Consider the following 26,553-nt stretch of genomic DNA (forward strand, 5'->3'; position numbering starts at 1 on the left):
TCACCACAATGGAATATGGCTCCGAGGTGACCTCAATCGTCTAGGGTGCTCAAACACCCAAGAGTAACAAAATCCACACAAGAAAGTATGGGGGAACCAAATATCCTTTCGTGGAAGTGTAGATCTAGGTCTCCTCCTTCAATCCCTAGCAAATCAACAAGTTTGAGTGGCTAGAGAGAGAGATCGGGCAAGAGAGCTTGAAGGGCATCAATGGTGGAGTGAGAGAGGTCAAAGGTAGGAGTGGTAGGTGGGAGAAGCCCCCTTAAGTAGTCTCCCCACAATTCCAACCGTTACTGCGTTTTTGCACCGCAGCGGTACAACCGGTCCTCGTCCCGGTACAACCGGGACTCACGGTGTAACAGCAGAACCCTACCAAGCGGTACAACCGGACAGGCGGGCGGTAGTACCGGCTAAGAAAGATAACCGGACTAACCGCCTGGCTACCGCACAACCACCGCATCAAAACAGGAGCTTGACCGGTACTTGGGCGGTGCCTGGCCGGAACAACCGCATGGCCTTGAGCTCTTGGGCGGCTAAGTTCTGAGCGGAAGAACCGCTCGGACCACCGGTGGTACCGGTCATCGTGGAACGACCGGACCAACCGGGCCACTACCGCCCAAGAACAGCATCAAACCAGAGGCGAGAGCGGTACTTGAGCGGTACATGGACGGAACCACCGCCCTAGCTGTTGCAGAGCATGGTGGCGGTACCACCACCCGGAGGCAGCGGTACAACCGCTCGAGCAAAAGCTGGTGAGCGACAAGACCCAGCGGTACAACCGCTCCAGAGAGCGGTACAACCGCTGGGCAGAAACAGTGAGCAGGAAAGAGGGGAAGAGGCAAGGAAAACTCTCTCTCTCACACACACCTGAGGAAGGCAAAGAGAGGGTGAGAAAAGTGTACATGAACTGATTCCCCCAGAGCTTCGTAATGAGGATTCCCTCTTGATAGTACGGGTACTCTACGACCAAAAAAAATAAAAACGTAGAGGACACGTCTTCGATCTTTTCCTTCGAGAGGTAATAGCAATCCGATGTAAGCCTAAGCATCGAGAACCTGAAACATATAGCACACGTTTAGACCACAAAGGGTTGTCATCATCATCCAAAACATAAAGTAGGGAAATGCCCTTTCATCTACTGAGGTGCTCATCCGGATGAACCAGGGCACAATCGCAGTAGTTCTCCTGGTGCTACCTTAGCCGGCAAGGCGGAACGTAAGGCACCAAAACATAGGAGCCGGGCAAACCCAACATTTGACCAAAGACAATGATTCAGAGCTGATGCATATAGGGCCAAACTCGCGACGCCAAACACTCCCTAAGGTATTCGGTCTTTGTGGTATAAACCCGGCCTAAATAGTGGCCTTTGTAAGAAGCCCCTTGTGTCTGGGTACGTGCATTGTTCTGGCGTGGCCACATGCCAAGATGTCAGCATCCTTCTCAACGGTGGATATATGTCAACAAGAGACAGTAAAAAAGGTTTACGCAGGGTCTTAATCTAAGAAGAATCCTTGGAGCGGGTCCCTGCTGTACGTCTGTGCCTGTGTCTCCGTTGCGCCGTATCCTGGACGGGTGTAGCACGATGATCGTCTGTAAAAGAGAGGAAGTTAAGTGAAAAAGTCGTCGTGCAAAAATATAGTTTTTTTAAAGAAACCATGTATATTTCAAGATGATAAGAAATTGCCACTTGTCTGCGCGCGTTGAGCCCCTTGTATTGACAAATAGGGGTGTGACCACTTATTCCGTATAAATAACGGCGCCGGACTTGATTAGTTGTATCTGAGGTCTTGACGACCTATTGGGTGCTTTCGCTTGTCCGGGCGCCTTTAGTGTGCGGCTGCCAAGGCAGCCTCACTCTCTTCGGCGCGCAGAGATCGCTTGATATTTCCGTGCACTGTAATGATGCCACGTGGACCGGGCATCTTGAGTGTGAGGGAGGCATAGTGTGGTATTGCATTAAAGCGAGCGAAAGCTTCGCGTCCGAGCAGTGCTTGATAGCCACTTTGAAACGGAGCGATGTGGAAAGTTAAATGCTCGCGACGGAAGTTATCGGGGGAGCCGAATATAACTTGTAGTAGGAGGGAGCCCGTACAACGAGCCCTTGGGCCCGGCGTTACTCCTTTAAAGGTAGTATTGCTATGGCGAATTTGTGTTGGGTCTAACCCCATCCCGCGGATTGTATCCTGATATATTAGGTTTAGGCTACTGCCACCGTCCATCAAGACTCTTGTGAAGTGATATCCGCCAATTACTGGGTCTAGTACCAGGGCAGCCCATCCTGCGTGTCGGATACTTGCTGAGTAATCGCGATGGTCGAAAGTGATCGGTTGAGATGACCAGTGGCAGGACTTCGTGGTGACAGGCACTTGGGTATATTTACCTGGGAGTGCCGCGTTGTTTTTTCCCTTGTTTACGTGTAACATGTTTACTATTTTGACTTCTGGTGGAAATTTCTTTTGTTCCCCCGTGTCTTGCTTGGGGGGCTCGTCCTCATCTTCACTTGGTGTATCCTCCCCCTTGTGTATGGCATTGAGCTTGTCGGACTGCTTGAAGACCCAACATTCTCTGTGGGTATGATTAGCAGGTTTACCAGGGGTACTATGAATCTGACATACTTGGTCCAGAATTTTGTTGAGGCTGGACAATTCATCCCTGGTGCCTTTAGGGGGCGGCTTTTGACCTGGCCGAGAGTTTTTGAATCCGGCATTTACTGCCGTGCCCTTCGTGCCGTCTTCTTTATTCCGGCGTTTGTTATTGCTGTTGCGCCGTGATTTCCCATTTCCATCTTTAACTTCGGATGTACTGGGGTCGCTGGTGTTGCATCTGGCTAGCCAGCTGTCCTCACCCGCGCAAAAGCAGGTCACGAGGTTTGTTAGTGCGGCCATCGTTCTTGGCTTATTTTGGCTGAGGTGTCTGGCGAGCCATTCGTCACGGACGCTATGCGTGAAAGCTGCCAAGGCTTCGACGTCCGGACAGTCGACAATCTGGTTCTTTTTAGTAAGAAACCTATTCCAAAGCTTTCGGGCTGACTCTCCGGGCTGTTGAGTTATATGACTCAAATCGTCTGCATCCGGAGGTCGGACATAAGTCCCTCGAAAATTTGCCCAAAAGGCGTCTTCGAGCTCTTCCCAACTTCCAATGGAGCTTTCGGGTAGGCCTTTGAGCCAGTGATGAGCTGGCCCTTTGAGCTTGAGGGGTAGGTACTTGATGGCGTGAAGATCATCTCCTCGAGCCATATGGATATGAAGGATGTAGTCCTCAATCCAGACCCCAGGGTCTGTTGTTCCGTCGTATGCCTCTATGTTTACGGGCTTGAATCCCTCTGGAAATTCATGGGCCAGCACCTCGTCGGTGAAACATAGGGGGTGTGCGGCGCCCCTGTAGCTGGGTGTACCGCGTTGTTCGGATGTTTGTTGTGTTGCATTGTATGCTGGGGCGCGCTTGCGTAGTCCATAGATGGATCTTGTTGCGCCGTCCTTTGGGTGCGAGCCCTCACATGGGTCGCGTATTGTATTGTGAGTGGTGTTGTATGCCGATCTGTGTTGGTAGAGGGGTCGTCTATCCGACCAGGTGGCTGCTTTGATATTTGGTTGTGGGGGTTCTGAGGCCTCCTCATCGAATTCGGGTAGCAGCTTCCGCTTTGGGTAGCTCTTGGAGGGGCGATTGTCGCCGTACCTTGCTGCAGTATTGAGTATTTTACTCCATCTGATTTGGAGTGTGTCTTGCGCGGCTTTAAGCCTTTGCTTCCGCTTTTTCAGACTCCTCGCGGTGGCAACAAGCCTTTTACGGGCAGTCTGCTGCTCCGGGTGTCTGTCCGGCGTTATGTCGTCCGGACCATTAGCCTTGATAGGATTTGTTTGTTCGGTTTGATTATCCGGATTACCGTTGTCCGGCAGCGGTTCGCTCTGCTCCAGCGCTGGGTCTGTATGATCGCTATTTCTGTCCAGGCGGGATTTGGGGCGGCGCTTGCATCGCCGCTTTGACTGCTTTTCGAGGGAACAAGCCTTTGGTGCGTCCTTCCGCTCCTCGTCGTCATCTTTTGGTGCGTCCACCATGTATACGTCATATGACGAGGTGGCGTTCCAGGGCCCAATAGGCGCCGGTTCTTTATCGTTTCCTTCATCGGCGTCCATACCGTCGATGTCTTCGGAGTCTAAGTCGAGCATGTCGGTTAAATCGTCGACAGTGGCTACAAAGTGGGTGGTGGGTGGGCTTTGAATTTTTTTCATCATCCGCATCCCGATATCGCTGACCGTAGTCGGCCAGGGCTCTCCTGATAAAGAGAGAGACTTTAGTGATTTTGTAATATCTCCAAAGGGCGAGTGCTGAAAGATGCCCGCGGCAGTAAACTCCATGATCGGCGCCCAATCGGATTCGATTGGCAGCGGCGCGAATGGTTCGGAGTCCGGAGAGGAGTCCGACTCCTTGGAATCATGAGTCTCGCGAAGTGCGGGGCTGGTGTTCGGCTCAATCGCCGTTGGGATCGCAGCCCCCGAGGCGGCGTCCAACCACCCATCCTCGATCGGCGTGGTTGGCTCTGAATTAAGAGTCAAAGCCGATGCGGGTGCGGCCTCCAGGGCACTGTTCGGCAGCAGAGCTAGAGCATGCTCGTCGTGATAGTGCGGCGCGCTCGGTAGTGGCTCGAATCCGTCGAAGATCAAGTCCCCGCGGATGTCAGCCGTGTAGTTTAAACTTCCAAATCTGACCTGACGGCCAGGGGCGTAGCTTTCGATCTTCTCCAGACGGCTAAGCGAATTGGCCCGCAGTGCGAAGCCGCCGAAGATGAAGATCTGTCCGGGGAGGAAGGTCTCACCCTGGACTGCATCGCTATCGATGATCGTAGGAGCCATCGAGTCTGACGGCGACAACACAGAGGAACTCTCAATGAAAGCACCAATGTCGGTGTCAAAACCGGCGGATCTCGGGTAGGGGGTCCCGAACTGTGCGTCTAGGTCGGATGGTAACAGGAGACAAGGGACACGAAGTTTTACCCAGGTTCGGGCCCTCTCGATGGAGGTAAAACCCTATGTCCTGCTTGATTAATATTGATGATATGGGTAGTACAAGAGTAGATCTACCACGAGATCGAAGAGGCTAAACCCTAGAAGCTAGCCTATGGTATGATTGTTGATGTGTATGTTGTCCTACGGACTAAAACCCTCCGGTTTATATAGACACTGGAGAGGGTTAGGGTTACACAAAGTCGGTTACAATGGTAGGAGATCTTCATATCCGTATCGCCAAGCTTGCCTTCCATGCCAAGGAAAGTCCCTTCCGGACACGGGACGGAGTCTTCAATCTTGTATCTTCATAGCCCAGGAGTCCGGCTGAAGGTATAGTCCGGCTATCCGAACACCCCCTAATCTAGGACTCCCTCACCCGTTGTATGTGAATGTAGAGCTTATCACACCCGGTCATCACGTGGTGTATCAGCACGACGAACTATAGAAATGATGCATACTCAAGGAGAACACTTGTACCTTGAAATTTAGTGACAGATCATCTTATAATGCTACCGCCGAACTAAGCAAAATAAGATGCATAAAGGATAAACATCACATGCAATCAATATAAGTTATATGATATTGCCATCATCATCTTGTGCCTTTAATCTCCATCTCCAGAGCACCGTCATGATCACCATCGTCACCGGCTTGACACCTTGATCTCCATCAAAGCATCATTGTCGTCTCGCCAACTATTGCTTCTATGACTATGACTACCGCTTAGTGATAAAGTAAAGCAATTACATGACGATTGCATTTCATACAATAAAGCGACAACCATATGGCTCCTGTCAGTTGCCGATATATAACTCTGTTACAAAACATGATCATCTCATACAATAAAATTTAGCATCTTGTATTGACCATATCACATCACAACATGCCCTGCAAAAAAAATTTAGACGTCCTCTACTTTGTTGTTGCAAGTTTTACGTGGCTGCTATGGGCTTATTAAGAACAGTTCTTACCTGTGCATCAAAAACCACAACGCGATATAGTGATTGCTTTTTGATCTTCAGAAAAAAACCATGTTCATTGAATCTGATTCAACTAAAGTTGCAGAAATAGATACCCACTAGCCACCTGTGTGTGAAGCACGTCGGTAGAACCAGTCTTCCGTAAGCGTACACGTAATGTCGGTCTGAGCCGCTTCATCCAACAATATCGTTGAATCAAGAATCAACTAGTGACGGCAAGCAATATGTATATACCCACGCCCACAACTCCTTTGTGTTCTACTCATGCATATAACATCTACTCATAGACCTGGCTCGGATGTCACTGTTGGGGAACGCAGTAATTTAAAAAAAATCCTACACACACACAAGATCCATCTAGGTGATGCATAGCAACGAGAGGGGAGAGTGTTGTCCACGTACCCTCGTAGACCGTAAGCGGAAGCATTAGGACAACGCGGTTGATGTAGTCGTACGTCTTCACGATCCGACCGATCCTAGCATCGAAGGTACGACACCTCCGCGATCTGCACATGTTCAGCTCGGTGATGTCTCATGAACTCTAGATCCAGTTGAGTGTCGAGGGAGAGCTTCGTCAGCACGACAGTGTGATGACGATGATGATGAACTTACCGACGCAGGGAATCGCCTAAGCACTACAACGATATGACCAATGTGGAAATCTGTGGAGGGGGGCACCGCACACGGCTAAACAATCAACTTGTGTGTTCTAGGGTGCCCCCTCCCCACGTATATAAAGGAGGGAGGGGAAGGCCGGTCGGCCCTCTCTAGGCGCGCCAAGGGGGGAGGAGTCCTCCTCCTAGTAGGAGTAGGACTCCTTCCTTTCCTAGTCCCACTAGGAAAAGAAGGAAGAGGAAGAAGGAGAAAGGAAAGGGGGCCTGCCCCCCACCCAATTCGGATTGGGCTTGGGGGGGCGCCCCCACCTAGGCCGCCTTCTCCTCTCTCCCACTAAGGCCCATTAAGGCCCATACACTCCCCGGGGGTTCCGATAACCCCCTGGTACTCCGGTGAATGCCCGAACTCACCCGGAACCATTCCGATGTCCAAACATAGCCTTCTAATTTATCGATCTTTATGTCTTGACCATTCCGAGACTCCTCGTTATGTCCGTGATCATATCCGAGACTCCGAACTACCTTCGGTACATCAAAACACATAAACTCATAATACCGATCGGCAGCGAACGTTAAGCGTGCGGACCCTACGGGTTCGAGAAATATGTAGACATGACCGAGACTCATCTCCGGTCAATAACCAATAGCGGAACCTGGATGCTCATATTGGATCCTACATATTCTACGAAGATCTTTATCGGTCAAACCGCATAACAACATACGTTGTTCCCTTTGTCATCGGTATGTTACTTGCCCGAGATTCAATCGTCGGTATCTCAATACCTAGTTCAATCTCATTACCGGCAAGTCTCTTTACTCGTTCCGTAATGCAACATCCCGTAACTAACTCATTAGTCACATTGCTTGCAAGGCTTATAGTGATGTGCATTACCGAGAGGGCCCAGAGATACCTCTCCGATACACGGAGTGACAAATCCTAATCTCGATCTATGCCAACTCAACAAACACCATTGGAGACACCTGTAGAGCATCTTTATAATCACCCAATTACGTTGTGACGTTTGATAGCACACTAAGTGTTCCTCCGATATTCGGGAGTTGCATAATCTCATAGTCAAAGGAACATGTATAAGTCATGAAGAAAGCAATAGCAACAAACTAAACGATCATAGTTCTAAGCTAACGGATGGGTCTTCTCCATCACATCATTCTCTAATGACGTGATCCCGTTCATCAAATGACAACACATGTCTATGTCTAGTAAACTTAACCATCTTTGATTAACGAGCTAGTCAAGTAGAGGCATACTAGGGACACTTTGTTTGTCTATGTATTCACACATGTACTAAGTTTCCGGTTAATACAATTCTAGCATGAATAATAAACATTTATCATGATATAAGGAAATATAAATAACAACTTTATTATTGCCTCTAGGGCATATTTCCTTGAGGGAGTACAATGCAACCACGTAACTATACATTACACATATCGTCCGGCTACTTACATCACTAACTTACCATCGGACTACCAAAATTTAGCAAGTTTGGCTATGATGGGGAAGATTATCAACGGCTGTCCTTGCCCTTCCCGACGACCTTACCGTCCTTATCACGGAAGTTCCGATCGAAGACGCGGTAGGGATCGAGTCAGATCTGCTTGTTGCCGGAGTTGTCCGACCCGTCACTGTTCTCCTTGTCCTCCTTGGGTGGTAGTCCGGCCATTGCACGAACCGCTCGATTCTACTCTCAAGCGAGGGCGCATGTGTTCCTCCACTGCCACTTCTTTACAACACGGGTATGGATGACTTCCTCCTCTGCGGCCGCCCGCGCCGCCCCCGCCGCCGCCATGTCGGCAGCGAGGCGGGCCTTCACCGCCCTTATCCTCTCTTTCCCACGGTGGGCACACCGGTCTCGGTGGGACTCATACTCCGTTCGACTGGTGACGAGGAAGGGGAGATTTGAAGGCTCCCGGGACCGCGATGATCCAACCCCGGAGGATCCGAGTGCCCGATATGCCGACGCTATGTAGTTGCGTCGGACAGATCCTGCTGTCGGTCAGGCGCTGTCCTCTCGGGAGCGGCGGAGTGCAATGCGGACGACCATTGCCTCCTGCAACCCACACAGGATGACACCTTAGTAGATGGGTCCGAACTGGTCGAAGTCAGATCCACTGCCCCGCCATGCCGGAGAAGGCCGGAGATCGTCGGAAGGGAGTTTGGGTGGCGGAGGGGAGTGGAGTGAAGTGAAGTGAAGTGGTTAGGGTTTGGTCCGGCGAGCGGATGGGGAGGAATATATGTGGTGTCGGGTGGGTCAGCATGGGCCGGAAACGACGTGGTGAACGCACCTGGGCATTTGAGGCGCATGTCTAGATCACATTTTCATGATCGGTCAGTGACTTGGCCGTCCACCCAGATGTTTGAAGCGGGTTTGGTGCGTCCGACTGTAGATGCTCTTACCACGGTTATTTACACTACCCACAAAAGAAAATTAATCCGATATTTTTTCCATTGTAATGACGGTCTGAGTGAAACTCCAATGGGGTGACCCAAACAGACGCGCGCTTTTTCCGCTTTTCGTCCGTTTGGGTCGGCCAGGCGGACGTGCGCATCCACATTCTCAAATGGGTCGGCTTGACCGCCCAACGGGAGGCTGACCCAAATGTGACGGCGTAGAAAAAAACAGCTCGCACAAAATAAACATAATTAAACATAAGTGTCCGATCAAACGCCGGCCAAGTCCACTTAAACCTAATTAAATTAAAATATAAAAAAGACTGCGCCACCCCGCACACTGCCCTAGACATCGTCGGCCTTGCCCTTGCCCTTGACGTCGTCGTCGCCGTCGCCCTCACCGCCTGTGAGGTTGATGAAGACGGGAGCAGGGCCAGCCCACCCGAACACCGCCTAGTACGCTGCCAGGGCAGCCTCCTCCGGCATCTGCTGGAGCGGCGACATTGCGGCTAGCCGCGCGTGTTCCTCCTCCTCCTCCTCGAGCCGGAGCGCCTTCGCGTCGCGTTGGAGCAGCGCCTCGTAGCGCATCTGCCACTCGCCGGCGGCGTGCTCCTGGAGGAGCCAGTGCGCCTTTCAGCGCTTGAGGTGGGCCGCCTCCTGCGCCGGTGTGGCGGCGAAGTGGGCAGGAGGCGCGCTCACCCACTCGCGGTACTGCCCCGCCCACGTGTAGGCCTCCTCCGGCCAAGTGGGTGGAGGCGGGAAGCGCTTCCGCGTCAGCGACGGCCCCGGCTCTGGCTTCGACTTGGGCTCGACGGGTGGCGGCGATGGCGGTGGCGGCCCGAAGAGCGGGGTGTGGAACGGAGTCGCACGCCGCCGACAGGGCAAGGGCTTGCTCCAGCCCATCCCAGTGCGCGTCCTCCTCGAGGCGGCTAGCCTCCAGCGCGTGCTGCAGGGCCTCCTCGAGGGCGGCTTGGTACTCCCCCTCCGCCTCCATGTCTTCCGGCTCTACCCGCGGGGGCGGCGGTGGGAACGGCGGCGGGACGGCGTCGACGCCTACATGTCGTTGCTCCTCGTGTTCGAGGGCGAACCAAGCCTCCCAGTTGGGAGAGTCGGCGGCATACTCAGGCAGCCGACGCTGCTCCGGCGTGACCTGCACACGACGCCTGCGCACCTCCTCGCCGTGCGCCCGCTGGCTTCACGGAACCGCCGGCACCGGGATCCGCTGCGGACCCAAGTGCCAGTGGTGCGACATCGTGACATCAGGGTAGGGCAGTGGCTGCCTGTACTCCCAGTGCCACCGTGCTTGGTGCACCGGGATGTGCAGGCGCCGGCGACCTGGGCAGAAACGCGCCGGCGTCGCAGGAGGTGGGGGGAGGAGTACGGGGGGACGAGGCACCGGGGGTGCCCTTGCCTTTGCCACTGCTAGACCCATCACGAGCTAGGGTTTGCTGTCGCCAGCGAGGAAACAAAGGGAGTGATGGATGGGGGGGGGGGCAGACGTGGACGAAAGTGGATGAGGCCAGCCCCCGCCGTACGCGTGCTTAAAAAAGGACGCTTCCACTGGCTGACTAGTGGGTCCGCTGTCGGTGGTCGTCATAAATAAGATGATGGGCGGCGGTTGGATGGCCTACAGGTGGGGACGCGGCGGGCGCCGAGAAGACGTGCGGCGCGTCTGCGTCGACGCATTTCACACGCAATTTCGGGCCAGAAATGGATCGACGCGGATTTCAAGCGGACGCGATTTGCGTTAGGGTCGATGCGTTAAGCCTTCACCTTTGTCCGCGCCAATTCAAATGGACGAAATGAGTCATCCTATTGAAGTTGCTATGAGCCCTTAGAGTCGATCATCGGCGAGCACTTGGAGGTTCTTGCCTGAATTTGGACGCGGAGCCAGCTGCGCCCCTGCCATTTCTATGCACCACAGTCCACGAGCACCTTCCCGTGTCGTTTCTCCCGTGCTCGTCCGTGCAGGGTGTCCCATCATGCATAGTTGCATACGCATGTACTCCTAGTGTGAGAGGCATGGCACGTGGCCGTCGCAGAGCTAGAGAGGCCATGATCGAGGAGGGAAGGCCACGGGTGGATGATACACCGACCGATATGCGCCCACCACCTTCGTCGGCCGCGGGAGCGAAAAAGAAAAGCCGGCCACTTTGAGCTTACAACGAGCGTGGGACGGCCACTGGGCACCGGCACGTAGTCTGTCGTATCCGGTGTCTCTCTCTCTGTAGCACTTTCGTGCTTTTTGCACAGGATGGTTTGCACTTGGTAATGGCCACTCCAGTCGCCTTGCCTGCCTACAAGCATCCCCAAGGAGTATCGATCACCGGCATGTTGGATATAAGAGCTTAGGAGCAGTATTTAGCAACGAGAACATTCGGTCACATTCTTCAGATGAAACACGCCACACACTTACAAATACTACAAGCGGGTTTACTTATTCTCGGCCTCCTCCAGTGCGATGCGTGCATGTGCGGCGCGACGTACGTGTACACGTACTCGTGGGCAATCACGGAATATTTCATTCACCGACGCCATGGTAAGCGTGGGTCTTGAATGATGCAGTATGTTCGGCCCAGGCGTAAGCGTCAGATTGGCGTCCACCGGCGCGTGGGCCGGCAATGGTACCTTGGACGTGCAGCATGCAGCCTGACACGGGCCCGCTTCTAGCTTTCTCAGGCTCTGAGCCTGAGTTTGCCTACCATTTCTGTCAGAAAATTATACTCCATCCGTTTCAAATTACTCGTCATAAAAATGGATGTATTTAGAATTAAAATACATCTAGATAAGTAATTCGGAACGAAGGAAATACTATTTTTCAATACTTCACATAGCCACCAGCCTCACGACGGCCATGTTTGGATCCTTGGATTAGAGTTAGTTTGGGTTAGTTTGGACTCAACTAACCCAAAAATATCCAAACAGGAGGGTTACTTTGGGTTAGATGCATCTAACCCGCCCCAAAAAACTAACAAACCCAAGAGGTTAATTCTTCCCGGGATCACAAAAAAAACACACTTTTCTCTCGCTCTTCCCGTAGTAGATCCCTCCCCACTTCCTCGAAGCTTCTCGTCCTCTCCCTCCCTCCCTCTCGCACCGTCCGTGAAGGCGCCTCGCCGTATCCGCGCTCCATCTAACCCTGCCATCCAAACACCTTTTTCATTTAAATTTAGTTAGTTCAGGGTTAGTTCAGAGTTGGAATCTAACTCTAACCTATAACTGAGTTAGAGTATTCAAACAGGGCCAACGATTGAGACGAAGGTTAAAGCCCTCCAATATCGTGTGGTTCAGCTCAGTTGACTTGAAATTTGTCCCTCAAAGGTCGTGGTTTGTGTGATATTCACTGTTTTCCGTTGGCATGATTCCCTTTTCTTGTGTATATGTTTCATATTTTTCACGAAATTGTCTTTCTAGTCCCGAGTTCAAATGCACCTTTATGAACACGAAAATAAATGAAGCAAACAAAATTTTAAAAAATGGATTTCTTTTTCTACAACAAACATTGCTTAGTTCTCCACGTGCATGCAAAATTTCATGATGGAATCACCTTCACGAAGGTATGGAAAAAAATCAGCTTTCTAAAATGCTTTAAAAATAGGTTTTTACCATCATTTCCTCAGAGCGTTAGGGATATTTTTTTCCTCATAGAAAATTTGCAGGTAAGTACAACAATCAAGAATGTTTCTTGCCCAAAAAATTCAGTTTTTCTTTGAAATTGTTACTACCTTTTGATTTTACTATTTTGCAAGGGTGCATTTGAGCTCGGAAGCAAAATTTCATGTCCATATTTTCGTGCAATCTCAACATCAGACTGTTAACAAAACCAATTTTGCTAACTAGCGGTTTCCAAAAGTTCACCCTTAGTGCAGTTTCAACATCACCAACTTGTCTTTCTAATCCCAAGCTCAAATGCATCTTTATGAAGAGTAGAATAACATAAAAATTTGAATCTTTTTTTACAACAAACATTGCTTAGTTCTCCGCCTGCATGCAAAATTTCGTGATGAGATCACCTTCGTGTAGGTTTGGGCAAAAATAAATAAAATCAACTCTCCAAAATGCTTTAAAAAGAGTATTTTAGCATCGTTTTCTCATAGCATTTGGGGTATTTTTCTTGACAGAAAATTTGCAGGTATGTAGAACATTCAACAATGTTTGTTTCCCAAAAAATTTGGATTTTTTTTGAAATTGTTTACCACTTCTTTTGATTTTATTACTTTACGAGGGTGCATTTGAGCTCAGAAGCAAAAATTTCATGTCCATATTTTCGTGCAATTTCAACATCAAATTATTAACAAAACCAATTTTGCTAAACTAGGGGTTGCTAAAAGTTTCTTATATCTTAGCCAATGTGTATCAAGAAAGAATTCGATTATGTTTATTGACAGTGTCCCGGCTAGGGGGCCTCTCACCATGTCGACTCCCGGACTGGTGGTGCAAAACCAATTTCATGTCCATCCAGGGTCATTTTGGGCGACCCATGATGCATACAAGGAAGCCAAGAAGCCTTGGCGTACAAGGCAAGGACTCTCTATTCATGGAGGACTACTCTCCACCTACATAGCAGACTAGGATTCATGTTATCATAGGCCTCTGGTAACTTATATAAACCCAAGCCAGGTTGGTGGACAGAATAAGATCGACATATCTTAGAGATGAGGGACAGAACAATCTCATGGTAGATCAATTTGTCCTTTGTGCTCTATCCCAAAGCAACACAAACACAAGTAGGACGCGGGGTATTATCTCTTTGAGAGAGCTCGAACCTAGGTGAAACCTCATGTCCTTATTACCATCTCATCTTAGGCTACTAGCTCGGGACCCCCTACCCGAGATTCGTCATAATCGACTCCGCCGTTTATCCTAGTGTAACATGATGAAATACATTGCCGACCTATGTTGGTCGACCCAATGTTTGGTTGAATTGGTCATGAACATACCAAAGCTCGCTAAGTGAAGCTCGATTTGAAAGAGACTGGATAACTAGTTTTATTTACTAATGTCAATATAACCAATGTTTTTGCGCAAATGGGTCTGTTCATACGCATCTTGCTTGGTCAAACACTTTTGTTCTTGTGCTTTAGACTGCTTGAAACCCAAAAATATGCAAAACAAATTTTATTTAGGCTTAGTCTCGCTTATCATACAATTAGGTGTAGGTACTAATAAGCAAGCCCATTTACCTATTTTGACATGACCATCTCTATACAATTAGTACCACATGACATATAACTGCTCATTAGGGGTGCTCGGGGTGTACGAGCCTAACAACAACATTGTATAAGGAGGATGAGGGAACATGGTACAATGATTCACACAAATCAACGAGGTAGTTGAATCAGACAACTATAGGTCGATCTTGAGGCCATATGATTGACAGTGAAGGTGTTGACATGTGGGAAGATGGACATAGGGAAGGGATGGTGACAGTGTTGTGGGAGGTGGAGACAGAGACATTATTAATGACAGATACAGTCAAAGATATGGGTCTCGTCATTTGCTGACGTTCATGTGTCTGCATGATCTATTTCATAGATGTACATTTCACGGAGAGGGTACAAGGGGTATTATATAATAGGGAATGTGACAACCGCTGGTCAAAACTGTCGTGCTCAATGGTACCATGATGATGAGCAAGACATCCTACAATTGCTCAGTCGGTCAATCAAAGCGAGACTTTACCTGTAGGTAAAGGATGACTCACGTTTACTACATCGAATAACATATATGTTATACCGCCTAAGTACAGAAGTATTTATTTGGCTTGTCCAAAATAGAAACGAACAAGAACGCCACGCAAATACTTAGATTGGCACAGAAGGAAACGGTACAAGAAAGGCAACAAGGTTGGCAGCTAGCTAGCTTGCAAAATATTCAAGCATATCAACGGAGGGGGGGGGGCATGACAAAACTGAAGGCTCTTTTTGCATAAACTGACACACCGAATGTTCGGTTGAAGTTGTCGTGCACATATCATACCTATTGAAGTGAAACTCGGTTTTTCAAAGGCTGGAATATCTGATTTTATATAGCAGTGTTAATACAACCAAGGTCATGGTGCAAATGGACCTTGTAGCTGGGAGATATGGATCGCATCATCAGCAAATCTCGCTGCAGCTACAACATCTATGTGGTAGTGAAGAATTAGGGACTGGCTATGTGCAAGTTACTCGAAATAGGAGTTGACTATGCCCATGCAAAAGAATTGTAGCACATGATAGATGGACATATTAGGGAAAGTAGGAGGGGGTTTATATGGTAAATGCAATCATTGTTGGACCGGGAACCTTTAACACGAGGATGATGAAGGCATCTTACAATTGTGCGGTTGGATTGAAGCAAAGAGTACACTCGAAGGTAATGAATGGCTCAAGGTAATGAAGGTGTTGACATCTAGGAAGATGAACATAGGGAAGGGATGGTGATAGTGTTGTGGGAGGTGGAGATAGAGACATTGTTAATGACATATACAGTCAAAGCTACGGGTCTCGTCATTTGCTGACGTTCGTGTGGCTGCAAGATCTATTTCATAGAATTACATTTCATGAGAAGGGTAGCAGGGGTATTATATAGGGAATGTGACAACCGCTGGATCGGAATCGTTGTGCTCAATGGTACCACAATGATGATCAAGACATCCTCCAAATGCTCGGTCGGTCAATCAAAGTGAGACTTTACCTGATGGTAAAGGATGGCTCATGTTTACTACATCGAATAAAATGTATGTTGTGCTGCCTAAGAACAGGAGTATTTATTTGGCTTATCCAAAATAGAAACGGACAGGCACGCCACGCAAATACTTACATGGGCATGGTAGGAAAAGGTACAACAAAGGCAACAAGGTTGGTAGCTAGCTAGCCTGCAAAATATTCAACCATCTCAATGGGGTGGCTATGACAAAACTGAAGGCTTCATTTTGCAGAAACCGACACACCTAATGTTCGATTGAAGTTGTCGTGCACATATCATACCTGTTGAACTGGAACTCGGTTTTGAAAAGGCTAGAATAACTGATTCTATATAGCAGCGTTAATACAACCAATGTCATAGTGCAAAATGGATATTATAGCTTGGAGATATGGATCTCGTCATCGGCAAATCTCGCTGCAGCTACAACATCTATGTGGTAGTGAAGAGTTAGGGATTGACCATGTTAAAGTTACTCAAATTATTAGGAGTTGACTATGCCCACACAGAAGAACTGGAGCACATGATAGATGGACATTGGGGAGAGACTAGAAGGACGTTTATATGGTAAATGCAATCACCGTTGGATCGGGACCTTTAACACGATGGTGAGGAAGGCATCTTACAATTGTGCGGTTGGATTGAAGCAAGGAGTATACCCAAAGGTAATGAATGGCTCAAGTTTTCTGATATCGAATAATAACGTACCTAAAAGCGGAATTATTTATTCGGCTTATGCGAAACAGAAAACAAACATGATCGAACACACACAAATACTTACCTCGCCATTAACAGATGGAAAGGCACGAGAACTAGCTAGCCTGCAAAGTGCAAATGTTCACCCGTCTCAACGAGGTGGCCATGACAAAACCACAGGGCAGGGCGGCTTTATTTGCAGAAACCAGCTTGGCCGGCTTTGGGAACGCCAGTCGCGGGGCCATGTTAATTGTGGAAAACCCCGGGGTGCCCCCGTGCTTTTACGCGCACAAACAGCCGGCAAGCAAAAAGGAGAAGCGCGTCCGCCTCGTGCGTGCGTGCCCCCGCACTCCCTCCTCCCTCCCTCCCCTCCCACGCGACGCGACCGCCCGGAGCGGCACGGCGCCACACCGACCACTGGTTTCCACCCCTCCCCCTCCCCGTGGAAGCTTCTCTCCCCACTCCCCACTCCCCACCTCGCTGGCCTCTGCTTGAGTGCTCCGGGGAGGCCGGCTGGGGCGCGGGCGATGGCGAGGGTGATGCACCGGTCGAGCTCGGACGGCGGGTCGAGCAGCGGGTGGTCGGAGGCGGCGGCCGCCGCGGCGGGGGAGGAGGAGCGGTCCGGGTGGGAGGTGCGGCCGAGCGGGATGGTCGTGCAGGCCCGGGACAGGGGCGCCGACGGCGCCGCGGCGGGGGTGCCGCCCAGGCCGCCGCCGCCGGAGATCAGGGTGCGGGTCAAGTACGGCGCCGCCACCCACGAGGTCGCCGTCTCCTCCATTGCCACCTTCGGTCAGTATTTATCCCGTCGCCCTGATCCCCCCTTCTCGTCAATAATCTCTTTCCCTGTTCGTGGCCTAATTAGTGCCTTGCTTAACTGCGGCTTAACTTTCCTCTCATCGCCGCCGTCGTTTCTTCTCTGTAAGATACGAAACTGAAATTTGTGCTGCTAATTACTTTGAATTACTTTTGTCTTGCGTTCAAACTGTTTGTTACTAATTATTATGTGCACAAAGTGATGGAGATAGTAGTAATTTTTTCGTTAATGGTGTGAAATGCTTAACCTAATCACGTCGTCCGCGAAGTTGTGACGTTTGGCATACGGCATGACAATGCGTGCAGGCCAATAGGGAGTTCGTGGCCGCGGATAAATTAATTAAAAAATAAAGATAGTCCACCTATCGGATTTATCAGCTAAATCCGTCCCATAAAAAATGGCCATGACTTCCGGCCGTGCCGCGTGGAGGACGCGATAATAGTACGGCGAGACATCCCCCTTGTCACCATTTTTCTCCCCCTTCTTCTGAGTATTTTATAAGGAAGGAGACGAAATCCAGGGAATAATCCGTGCAGAGCCCGTGATTTCTTGATCCGTGAGAAGGGCAGAGGCCTTTATTTCTTCAGGAATTCCATTTCCTGAATTTACTAGTAAATAAAATCTAAAGAAAAAGAGATTATGTCTGCTAACGTAAGCTTCAGTTCCCGAAATCGTACGACCTGGATTCCTGCCGGCCGCGGGATCCCGGCGTCCATTGGCCGGGCTGCAGCCCCGACGCACTTTCAGATGCAACGTCGTGCGTGCAGGCCAAACTTTGGTTGGAGATTACGAGGCTAAATCGACCGACCAGATTTGCTGTCAAAACCAGTTCGTCGCTTTGCTTTTTCACCTTTGCCTCACGACAAGCGCTGACGGGCGGTGACAGCCAGCGGCGGGGCGGGGCGGAGCGCGAGCGCGGGTGTCCGGATGCGGGGCGAATCCTGGCTGGCGCGGGACGGGTCCGCGTGTACGGCGGCCTCATCGGACGGCCAGCAGCGGCTGGGGCACGGCCCGCTTGTCCCGTTGCACCGACACCTTTCCGCCCCATGATGATACTGCGCCACTGTTTGGAAAATAACTCGGAGGCGTCGCCCAGCACGTTCCAGTCCCATTCACCGAGACCCACGTGTACTTGTGTATTTTCAAGAAAAAATGATGCGGAGTAGAGAATGCCATGGTAAAAATAGTCCATACTTGAAAAAAAATCAAGCTGGGAATTTAGATAGTATCTGCCGCACCACATTGTCTGTCGCTGCATTTGGCGATCCACAATGGCATGGCAGGCCTGGCCACTCGGATTCCGAGAATCTGGTCTGCAAGTGGCGCCGAAAATCCGTGTCAGTGCCGTGAAGAACTACCAAAACGTCCCAGCAAAGCAAAAGTACCACAGTAACTCTGAATCAAAATGTTGTTGGCCAGCGAGCGGCACGACGATCCAGCAGTAATCAGCTGTGATGTGCAGTAGTAATTTTGCTGGTTTCGTACTACTTCTGATTGGTTTGTTGGTGGCGGATGGTGGTGACCGCGCAGGTGAGCTGAAGAAGGCGCTGGCGCCGAGGACGGGGCTGCAGCCGTCGGAGCAGCTGCTGACGTACAAGGGGCGGGAGCGGAAGAACTCGGAGTTCCTGGACAGGTTCGGCGTCAAGAACAAGTCCAAGCTGGTGGTCTCCGAGGATCCGGCGAGCCTGGAGCGGCGCTACATCGAGCGGCAGCGGAACGCCAGGATCCAGAACGCCAACCGCGCCATCGGCGCCATCGCCCTCGAGCTCGACAAGCTCGCCGATCAGGTATGCACAACCGCACACACACAAATGCTCATTGTTTTTCCTTCCACCGCCGACGATCGATCGCTGACAAAAGAAACGAGCTCCTGACATCTAGCGGTGACAGTTTGCCTTATTCAGAGATGATCTAGCGGCGGGTAAAAATGGGATGCTTTGTCTTTTTAGGCGTGTGATTAGTTGCTGTCTCTGCATCCTAGAAGGGAATTAGTCGCAGACTTGCAGTATCAGTGCGTGTGGCGTCAGGCACGCAGGCATGGGACGGAAGGGGAATGCTGCTGCTGCGTTCGCATTGAATCGCATGTCCAGGGAATTAGGTGAGCAAATTGACGCCGCGAGCTCGTCCAAAAAACAGAATTGATGCTCCGTGATCGATCGATGTGGGCGCCGGTGAAATTTCCGTCGGCAGCAGCATGGTCCCGGAGTAGGGTTCACTCAGCGTAACCATCAGGATTCCGGCATTACGACACGAATCCGTCACCCCGTCACTGACAAGTGACGAGTAACAAGGATGCTCTCCTCACTTTCATCATTGCTGCCCGAAGCGGCCGGTGCCTGCGTCTGACGTCCCTGCCTCTGATGCTGTTATTCTAAGCTGATCGGATGTTAAAATTTATTCTCGTTCTTGTGCCACCAGGTGACGAGCATCGAGAAGTCGGTGTCCGGCGGGAGCAAGGTGGCGGAGGTGCAGATCACGACGCTGATCGAGCTGCTGATGCGGCACGCGGTGAAGCTGGAGAGCATACCTGCCGACGCCGACACCTCCTCGCAGAAGAACCTCCAGGTACCCCCACCACACCACACACCCTACATTCACTGCACGCAGATCAGGTTTAGTAGGGGTATCGTGCCATCGGTTCTGGTACAACTCTCCCCTTCGATGAGGGCAGGGTGGGGCTGTCGGCGTCTGCGATCCGCATCATTGCGTCTGCAGGTAACGCGAGCAGTGCCATGACCAGCGGTGCAATGCGAGTGTCGACGAGGAATGCAACGTGTGGTGTGGGCGAGTGCCCTACATGCCCCCCCGGGACGGTCACAGGCTCATTGGCTCCTTTCTGGAGGACACGTACGTGGTCCAGTACAAGCACAGGGAAAAACTCCACCTCCACCCCTTTCCCCTGCTCCGAATGTTAGGTAGATAGAGAGAGCCCTTGGATGCCAGCCTAGCCGATCCTGGAGTGTACTCTGAACGCGTCGCATGCAGCCTAGTGAGTAGCTTCTACTGATCGTGTTAGCAGCAAATCTTCTTAGTTAAAGGGGATGAATGTGCTCCCTGACCGTGCTGTACAAAGAGTAGATGACAAGAAAGGTAGATTGCCATGGAAGTGGCGCAGGCTGTTGGCTAGGTCACGAGCACAAGCAATGTGAGACTGAGACCAAAAGTCTGGGCCGCAAGCTTTCATCATTTATCTGCGATGATACCTTCATGCCACCTCGAGATGAGAACGGAAAAGCTCCTTCACTTTCTGTTCCGATGATAATGACATGCGGATAAACAATTTGAGTGCAAGCTTTTATCTGTGTGGTGTTTGTTGGTGCAGCCATGAGTGTAGTAGCGTAGCCCGTTGTCTTGGAGAAGAAAGCTGATTTGATTCTGTTTTTGTTGGCAGGCGAAGCGGGTGCAGAAGTGCGTGGAGGCGCTGGACGTGCTCAAGGTGTCCAACGCGCGGCTGCAGACGGTGGTGGTGACCACCAAGTGGGAGACGTTCGACAACAGCCCCCCGGTCACCACCAAGTGGGAGATCTTCGACTGAATTAAGCAGCAGCAGCAGAAGCAGCAGAGATTTTTCTTTATACAGAAGAGTGTCCATTTCGTTCGTTTCATGCCGTCAGTTTTGGTGTCTTGTTCCTTGCCCATTATTCGTTTTTATAACCGCGGTGAGCTGGTTTAGGTTAGTAGGTCGCAGCAGGAGGACCCCGGATCCCACCGTTTGTTTCGTCTGTTTGTAATCATCATCGTCGTCGACTCGTCGTCGTCACACCCGCTCGATTGATGGATGGATCTCACTCCAATAAACAGCAAAGCAGCACTGTTCTTTAGTGTGCTCTCCAAAGTGCAGTGTGTACTGATGGTGTGGAGATTTGTGCCGGAAGCAATGGTTGATGGGTCTCACTCGCTGGGATTATGTTTACAGTCCTTTGGCGCTAGCATGCCCTAGAGCGTATTGAGGCACTATCGGATCATGCGCCCTTCATTCTTAATTCTAATTCTACAAACCCATCCGCTCGCCGCCCTTTCAAGTTTGAATTGGGATGGTTGCATCAAGAAGGCTTTGCAGTCATAATCAAGAATATATATGGGAGAGACCCGCAATTGGCCGCACATCTATTCAGAGATGGAATTTTAAAATAAGAACCATAAGGTGGTACCTATCTGGATGGGAGAAACACACCAATGGAATATACAAAAAAGAAAAGCAACGGCTCGCCACCATTATTGATGACCTCGATAAAATCGCAAAAACTCGCATCTTGTCACAACAAGAGATTGAATTGAAAAATCAATCCAATGAGAATATTGCACGTCTTTTATGAGAAGAGGAAATCAAATATTACCAAAGATCCAAAGCTGACTTCATCTTGAAGGGAGACAGTAATACACGATACGTCCAACTTGTCGCCAATGGTCGTCATAGGAAGAAGTGTATATTCAGTCTCCAACAAGATGAGGGGCGGATCAAAGGTCAGGCAGAGCTCAAAAGTTATATATTCAAATACTAGAAATCTTTGTTTGGGGCACCTGATGAAGGGAACTTTACCCTTGACGAGACCCGAACAGATGATATTCCACAAGTCACAGCAGAAGAGAACGATATCTTCACGGCACCTTTCTCTGAGGAGGAGGTGAGAGCAGCAGTGTTTCAGATGAAACATAACAAAGCTCCAGGCCCTGATGGCTTCCCCGCAGAATTCTATCAGAATTTCTGGAATATCATCAAGACTAACCTATTGGAGTTGTTCAATTGTCTTCATGCTGGCCAACTTGATCTATTCAGGCTTAACTTTGGCGAGATCGTTTTGTTGCCAAAAATTAAGGAGGCTGAGTGAATCCAGCAATATAGACCCATATGTCTCCTTAATGTTAGCTTCAAGATTTTCACCAAAGTGACTGCTAATAGGCTCAATACGGTTGCTGACCATGTCGTCCGGCCATCTCAAACGGCTTTCATGCAAGGTAGAAATATACTCGATGGAGTAGTAATCCCACATGAGACCGTTCACGGGATGCACCGTAAAAACATGAGTGGAGTACTTTTCAAAATTGACTTCGAAAGGCCTATGATAAGGTCAAATGGTCCTTCCTTCAACAGGCCATAAGAATGAAAGGTTTCTCCGATAAATGGCGCGAGTGGATCCAAAATTTTGTTACTGGAGGTAGTGTGGCTGTCAAAGTCAATGATGACATAGGCCATTACTTTCAGACGGAAAAAGGACTATGACAGGGTGACTCCATGTCTCCAATGTTATTTAACATCGTGGCTGACATGTTGTCTATTCTGATTGATCGTGCCAAGTAGGACGGTCAAATTGCAGGAGTAGTGCCCCACCTTATGGATGGTGGCCTCTTTATTCTGCAATATGCCGATGATACAATTCATTTTATGGAACATGACATGGATAAGGCTCGAAACCTAAAATTATTGCTTTCAGTGTTTGAGCAGATGCCAGGCCTTAAAATTAACTTCCATAAAAGTGAATTGTTCTGCTTTGGAGAAGCCAGTGAGGCAGCGACTGAGTATGCCCACCTGTTTGGTTGTGCACAAGGCTAATTCCCAATTAAATATTTGGGAATTCCGATTCATTATCGGCGTCTCACTATTGCGGAGTGGAAACATATAGATGGGCACTTAGAGAAACAATTGAGTAGTTGTAAAGGCAAGTTGCTCTCTGTTGGAGGACGACTGGTCTTAATCAACTCAGTCCTCATAAATATGGTTCTCTATATGCTCTCTTTTTCCCAACTCCCAAGAGGGGTCTTGCAGAGGCTAGATTATTTCAGATCCAGATTCTTTTGCAAGGGGACAGTGAAAATAAAAAAAATAGAGGCTAACCAAATGGAGTGTGGTTTGTAGGCCGAAAGACCAAGGTGGACTTGGCATTCATGACCTTTAGGTCAAGAATGATGCCTTACTTAGTAAATGGTTGTTTAAACTACTTACTGAGGATGGCGTTTGGCAAACCCTGCCGCGCAATAAGTATCTAGGCCAAAAAGCTATGTCACAGGCCTATTGGAAACCCGACGACTCACACTTTTGGGTTGGTCTAATGGCGGTGAAGAAACATCTTTTTCGTTTTGGATCCTTCGCGATAAAAGATGGGTCAGAGATTCGTTTCTGGGAGAACAACTGGCTAGGCAATGCCAGCCTCCAAGAACAATATCCAGCTTTGTACCGCATTATTCGCGATAAGAATTATACTCTAGCGCATGTGCTCAGTTCATTTCCGCCGAATATTTCTTTTAGCATGATTTGATTGGCCCCCGTCTTATGTCATGGCAAAATTTATTATCTCGATTGGAGTCGATAAACCTGACACAAGGACGGATGTGTTTCGCTAGAACCTCACTACATCTGGGTCCTTCACAGTCGGCTCTATGTATCTCGCGCTAACGCATTCAGAGGTCCCAGTGGATAATAACAAGAAAAGTTGGATGTCGAAGATTCCACTGAAAGTCAAAATCTTTATGTGGTATCTTCGAAAGGGAGTTATGCTAACCAAAGGCAATCTTGCCTGTCGCAATTGACACGGAAATAAGAAGTGTAGTTTTTGTACTCATGACGAGACAATCAAACACCTCTTTTTTCAATGTAAGTTTGCACGCTCTACGTGGTCAGTCATCCAAATAGCGTCCAATTTGTATCCGCCCACAAGTGTTGTCAATATTTTTGGTCATTGGTTAGACGGCATTTCAAATATGTTCAAATGCTAATTTGGGTGGGAACATATGCCTTATTATGGACACTCTGGCTATGTAGAAATAATTTGGTTTTCGAGGGCAAAAACACCTCTCCTTTGCAGGTTATTTTCTGCTGTACGCACTCACTTTGTACGTGTTCTACGCTACGCCGAGCGAAATATCAACAGCTATTCAAGGTGGTGTGTACGCGGTTGGAACGGGTGGCTAGGGAGGTCTTCGCCCAGCATGGGTGGCAGCATAATCTATGGATAGCCGCACCAACTCCTTCAACATAGGCGGACTGTCGGTTCTATATGATCCTACTGTTGCTGATATGTCATCTTTTTTATCTTCTTTCAATTTGTTTTTGTTTGGCTGTGTGCATCTTAGTTATGCAAAGACCAGGTGATGCTCATTATGTTTTGTCTCCGTTTGGTGCTACATTTTAAGTCAATAAAAATGCCCTTTATCGCAAAAAAAAAAACCCGGTAGTACTGGCGTAGTAGTGGAAAGAGTAACTAGTGGCGCCTGCGCGCCACTCGGCACCGCGCCGACGACACCGGACGCGGCTTGGCGGGCAGTGCGCTGGCCGGCCCACGCGATCGACGGTACGGGCGCCGCGGGAGGGAAGGCACTGCCAGTGCCATGCCATGCCATGCTGCCGTGCCCGCCAGGCAATGGCACCCACGAGGAGAACGTCCCCGGAACGGGACCCACGAGGCGACCGGCCACGCGAAACAGCGCCGGGCATCCCACGTTCCTCTCAGGCAAGGGGACGTGCACATCCCCCATGTGCACAAGGAAATAAACTTGCAGGACAAAAGGCAAACGTGATCTTCTGTGTTGAACAGCCGGAACAAAGACTCAAGGTGATTCAGCAACCAGAATGTAAGAATCCGCGTACACTCGCTCGGGGGCACCGATATCAAAATTTCAGATACGCACGCTGTTATCGAGCTTGTGCACAGCAAAATGTAACCCTGGCCGGACATCGGAACGACTAAAACAGCTGTGTCAAAATCATCGAGTGCGGCTATTTGGCTTCCGAGCTCATCAGCTCACAAAGTTGGGTCACTTATTTTGAGACGATGGGAGTACAAAAAAAATCCGAACTTTTTTGAAATGGAAGATGCTTTGATGCGTGAGGTCCGCTCCAAATTCAGCTCATTTGAACATCTGATTAGCTCTCGGCAAAAAAGACAAATTTGACGTCCGTGAAACAGTTTTAACCTAATTTGTTTTTTTTTGCTCAGAGCTACTCAGATGTCCAAATGAGCAGAAATTTGAAGCGAACTTCACGCATCAAGCATCTTCCATGCAATATATATGTATATATATTGGATTTTTAAAATTTTGTTTAGTATTTTTTCTTGAATTTACTGTTCATCCGGTGCATGGATATTCGCAAAACCATCCTGTTATTCACCTTCGCAGAGGCCTCAGGTCAGGACGACGGGTCTACCGATTGATTCTGGCCCGCACATCAGCGTTGACCCCTGTCCTGAAGATGGCTTCACGGAAGAAAATGAATGTGATTTCTAGAGCGTGCACATGCGGTATGCACTAAAGGTCTGCGTCATCGGTGCTCTGGTTTTAAATGATGTGCGCAGGTCATCTGCTTCATCGATGCTCTGGTTTTAAATGATGTGCATAGGTATAAGGCAGGGCAAGCGGATCTGATCATGACCATTCCATCATCAAGCTCGTAGGTGTGGCGACAATCATAGCCTAGAAGGTGGCTTTTGGGTGAATCGATATTTTATCTTGTAAGGTTTTGTTGAATAATTTGATAAAAATGGTTGTGTGCATCTACCTCTAAACAAATCCGTACATACAGTGGTGCCATGATGTTCAGACTAGCACTCCCTCCATTTTTATTTACTCTGCATAATATCCCCGACCTAAGTTAAATTTTATAAAGTTTGTCAATTTCTTAAAAAAAATTTAGCACGAGGTCAGATTACCGACATACATAAACACCGAGGTCAGATTACCGGGTTTTATCATTTATTTTTTCTTAGTTTCCATTTCTTTTTTTTAATTTGGAACATTTTTAAAATTAGGGGAAAGCATCAAGAAGATTTCCTGAAATTCAGGAACGTTTTCTGAATTTATATTTGTTTTAAAATATAGGACAATTTTCCAAATTTGTGAACTTTTATTTCATGAAAAAATAATTCACTAAAAAGTTTTATTAATGTTTTTAAACAATAGTTAGTTTCCCAATCAATCGTATCGGTCTTATTGAAGAATTGGAATGAAAATAGGATCAAGCGACCTGATGGCTCATTTGAAGCAAGGTTTAAGCTCCCAGGACCACAAAGGTGCTTTTCTTAGGGGAAGGACCTCAAAGGTGCTATGTAGCGCTTATAGCGATCACACCAATCATGATTCTCAGAACAAGCATTAAACGGGCCAGGTCTAGACCGGGCCTCCCGTGACCGGATACACTCGCTTCCTTTTCTCTTCTGATGAGCCGTGAGCCTCCAACTAGCGCATGCTCCCATTTTTTTCTCATTTGATTTTTTCATGTTGCTACCTAATTTGGAAAAAATTATAAAAAGTATTTCCAAATTGATAATAATGGTTTAGAATTTGATTTTTTTGTAAATTTAAAAATTATTCATGAATTCTAAAAATATTTTTGAATGCTAAAAAATGTTTATAA

General features: G+C 49.0%; 1 protein-coding gene across 2 annotated transcripts; it reads left to right on the top strand.

Moving 5' to 3' along the window:
- The first annotated feature begins 16,701 nt into the window (after window positions 1–16,701).
- LOC125539748 (BAG family molecular chaperone regulator 1-like) lies at window positions 16,702–21,042 on the top strand. Of its 2 annotated transcripts, XM_048703254.1 has the most exons (5): window positions 16,742–16,818; window positions 16,856–17,182; window positions 18,738–18,994; window positions 19,626–19,772; window positions 20,599–21,042. In XM_048703254.1, exons 2-5 carry the CDS (start codon window positions 16,921–16,923, stop codon window positions 20,740–20,742), a joined length of 810 nt encoding a protein of 269 aa, XP_048559211.1. In that variant the 5' UTR covers window positions 16,742–16,818; window positions 16,856–16,920; the 3' UTR covers window positions 20,743–21,042. The 2 variants fall into 2 exon arrangements, with proteins under 2 accessions (XP_048559210.1, XP_048559211.1); XM_048703253.1 differs by having other exon boundaries at window positions 16,702–17,182.
- The last annotated feature ends 5,511 nt before the right edge of the window (window positions 21,043–26,553 follow it).

Source organism: Triticum urartu, chromosome 2 (genome assembly GCF_003073215.2).
Source record: "Triticum urartu cultivar G1812 chromosome 2, Tu2.1, whole genome shotgun sequence".
NCBI lineage: Eukaryota > Viridiplantae > Streptophyta > Magnoliopsida > Poales > Poaceae > Triticum > Triticum urartu.